The 2,968-nt window shown below is 31.4% G+C and overlaps 1 protein-coding gene across 1 annotated transcript; it reads left to right on the top strand.

Moving 5' to 3' along the window:
- Positions 1-2,055: 2,055 nt before the first annotated feature.
- On the top strand, positions 2,056-2,917 carry LOC125851210 (inactive TPR repeat-containing thioredoxin TTL3-like; the record flags this gene model as incomplete). Its single annotated transcript, XM_049530987.1, has 2 exons — positions 2,056-2,462; positions 2,722-2,917. Coding segments are annotated over exons 1-2 (603 nt in total), but the record flags the coding sequence as incomplete, so codon positions are not given.
- Positions 2,918-2,968: the final 51 nt, after the last annotated feature.

The following is a 2,968-nucleotide window of genomic DNA, read 5'->3' on the forward strand; positions in this document are numbered from 1 at the left end:
TTGTTAGGTGCTTAAGCAAAGTCTTATGCCTAAGTACTCTTTAATGGTACGAGAACATTTGAAGAAAATTATATTAGATTTTAAAAAATTAATCTTCAAATATTAGCATATAAAGAAGGTTGAGTTAACTAATGCTGAACTATTTTTCGAATTAAAGAACTAATATTATTAGTAGCATATAAAGAAGGTTGATTGGTATAAAAATTAATAAACTAATTATGAACTAATCTTTTATGACCTTTTACGTCTAAAACATTCTAAAAACACGTATCTCATAATTTATTTACGGTGTTTTTTTCCTTTTTGGTGCTAATATTTTAAATGTGAATACTTTTATATTTTCTTTATATATTAATATTTCAATATTTTTTGGCTATGGTGAAACAAAATTAGTTCTAATAAACGTGAGGTGAGCATGCGGTGTAGCGAATGAGGCTACTAATCTAAAAGGTTGATTGGTATAAAAATTAATAATGCATGAATCAGTAACATATGGATTAATAATACAAGAATTACTAAGGCAAATTTAGCTGAATATTATTAATAATTCATATTGATATTGACAATATATAGACAAATTATGTTTCACGATTTAATATCATCTTTGTGTAATACGCGTCTAGGTGAACATGTCCCAACAATAATCGTATTATGAAAATTTATTATAAATTAATTGAGTTAACGGTAACTGATTGTTTGTCGTATTTCATTTTTTTAAAAAGAATTATTTGTCATTGATAATATGAACAAGCTTATACAAGTAGACATAATTATTCATAATAATAAAGGAATTAAGCAAATCAAACGTAAAAAATCCACTGACAATATTTTCACCCTCACTTCTAAATAAATTCAGATCGACTATATGAATCCTCATTTATCATATTTTGTTATATAAAATCATATCATAATCTTTGTTTAAGTGAACTCGAACTAGTATTATCTATATTTTGATAATTCTTCATAAATAAAGTATATAAATTTTCATAGACTATATTTCACTATTTAATACCATATAATTTAAAGTCGTTATACGTGCATGGAAGAAGATCACATCTCAACAATAAAGCATATTAATTGTATTCTTAGTTTTACGTTGACTATCATCTTATCGCGACGCTTCTTTCTTGACTCATATTTTGAAATTGATAATCGCAACCCTCCTTATATACTCAAATTCAAAATCAGTAATGTAAAGACTCACTTTCAATTTATAACAAAATCTTCATTCAGATTTTGAAACCAATAATGCGAATACAACTGTCATCTTATCGCAACTCTCCTTTCTTTACTCAAACTTAAAATCGACAATGTGAAAACTAATCATCATTTTATTACAACCCTCCTTCTTTATGCGGATTATTAATAATAACTGATAATATGAAAACTAACTGTGATCTTATCGCAATCCTCTGTATTCTTTACTCAAATTTTGAAACCGATAATAAAAAATTAAAATCATAATTAAATAAATAGTACTATATAAAGAGTTCGCTCTCTTTTTCTTCTTCTTCAACAAGCAAGCTCTCGCTCTCTGCAAAACGCTTGTTTCTCTCTCTAGAAAAAGCTGACATTCATTCTTTGATTCCCCCCATTTTTTCCATTTTCTTGTTGGTGATTCCTTTACAATTTTCAATTCTCTGACATTGTAAGTTGTTTCAGTCAATTTTTCAATTACAGAAAAACCCAGTTCAAGAATGAAGATATATACATTGTTGCATTTGTTCAAAAATTATACTGTATAGAAGAAGAGGAGATTAATGGGCGGGGTTTTAGAGAAATTTCATTTTGTTCTTCTTATTGGTGATTGATTTACAGCTTTCAATTCTCTGACACTGTAAGTTGTTTCAGTCAATTTTTCAATTACAGAAAAAACCAGTTCGAGATTGAAGTTATATACATTGTTGCATTTGTTCAAAAATTGTACTGCATGTATAGAAGAAGAGGAGATTAATGGGCGGGGTTTTAGAGAAATTCCATTTTGTTCTTCTTATTGGTGATTGATTTACAGTTTTCAATTCTGTAACATTGTAGGTTCATTCAGTCAATTTTGCAATGTCGGGTTCTAAAAAAAAGAGTGTGGGTTCTAGTTCTTTAGCTGATGAGATGAAGAATTCTTTGAAGTTTGAGGAAAGGAGTAATTCGGGAGAATCTGCATCGGTGTCTGGTCATAATGTGAGTAGTTATGCTGCTGCTGCTGCTTTGCCGGTGGAGTTTACTCCGGCAGTGTTGAATGAGAAAGGGAATGAGTATTACGAAAAGAATGATTATAATGAAGCGTTGAATTTTTATGAAAAAGCTATAGCAATTTGTCCGGGCGATGGTGGATTACATTATAATAGGGCTGGTGCATTGATTCGTCTCAAACGATTTACGGAAGCAATAAGGGAATTTGAAGAAGCCATTAGATTGGATCCAACACTTGTTCAACCACGCCAGTGTTTGGGACTTTTGTTACTTGGGTAAGTCATACAGGAAATGTGTTAGTTTGCTTGCCTTGTTATTTGCTAATGTAAAACTTAATTTCTTGATTGATGTTTTTGTGTGTTTGTGTATATTACCATAGAAATGTCAAACGGGCTGCACTTTTCTTGTTTGGCAGCAGAACTATTTTCTGTTTCGGTGTTTTCTTGTTCGATTGTTCTCCGACAAGTCCCCTCTTTGGTAGCTTCCTTATCTGAATTCTATGAGCGCGCAATCTCATTCCTGTAAAACTTGCAGTTTAGGACAGGCTGAAAATGCAAGGGAGCACTTATTTTCCATGGGTCAGAAACCAGATCAAGCCACGTTGCAGAAGTTGCAGGCAGTGGCGGAACATATAGACAAATGCACTGAAGCCCGGAGACTTGAAGATTGGACGACTATGTTAAAAGAAGCTAAGGCAGCAACTACTTCTGGAGCTGATTCATCTCCTCAGGTAAATCATATCTAGTGGTCATGAATAGGTGAATGAAAATTCAAGTGCTGA

Source organism: Solanum stenotomum, unplaced genomic scaffold, assembly GCF_019186545.1.
Source record: "Solanum stenotomum isolate F172 unplaced genomic scaffold, ASM1918654v1 scaffold23471, whole genome shotgun sequence".
In the NCBI taxonomy this organism is placed as follows: Eukaryota; Viridiplantae; Streptophyta; class Magnoliopsida; order Solanales; family Solanaceae; genus Solanum; species Solanum stenotomum.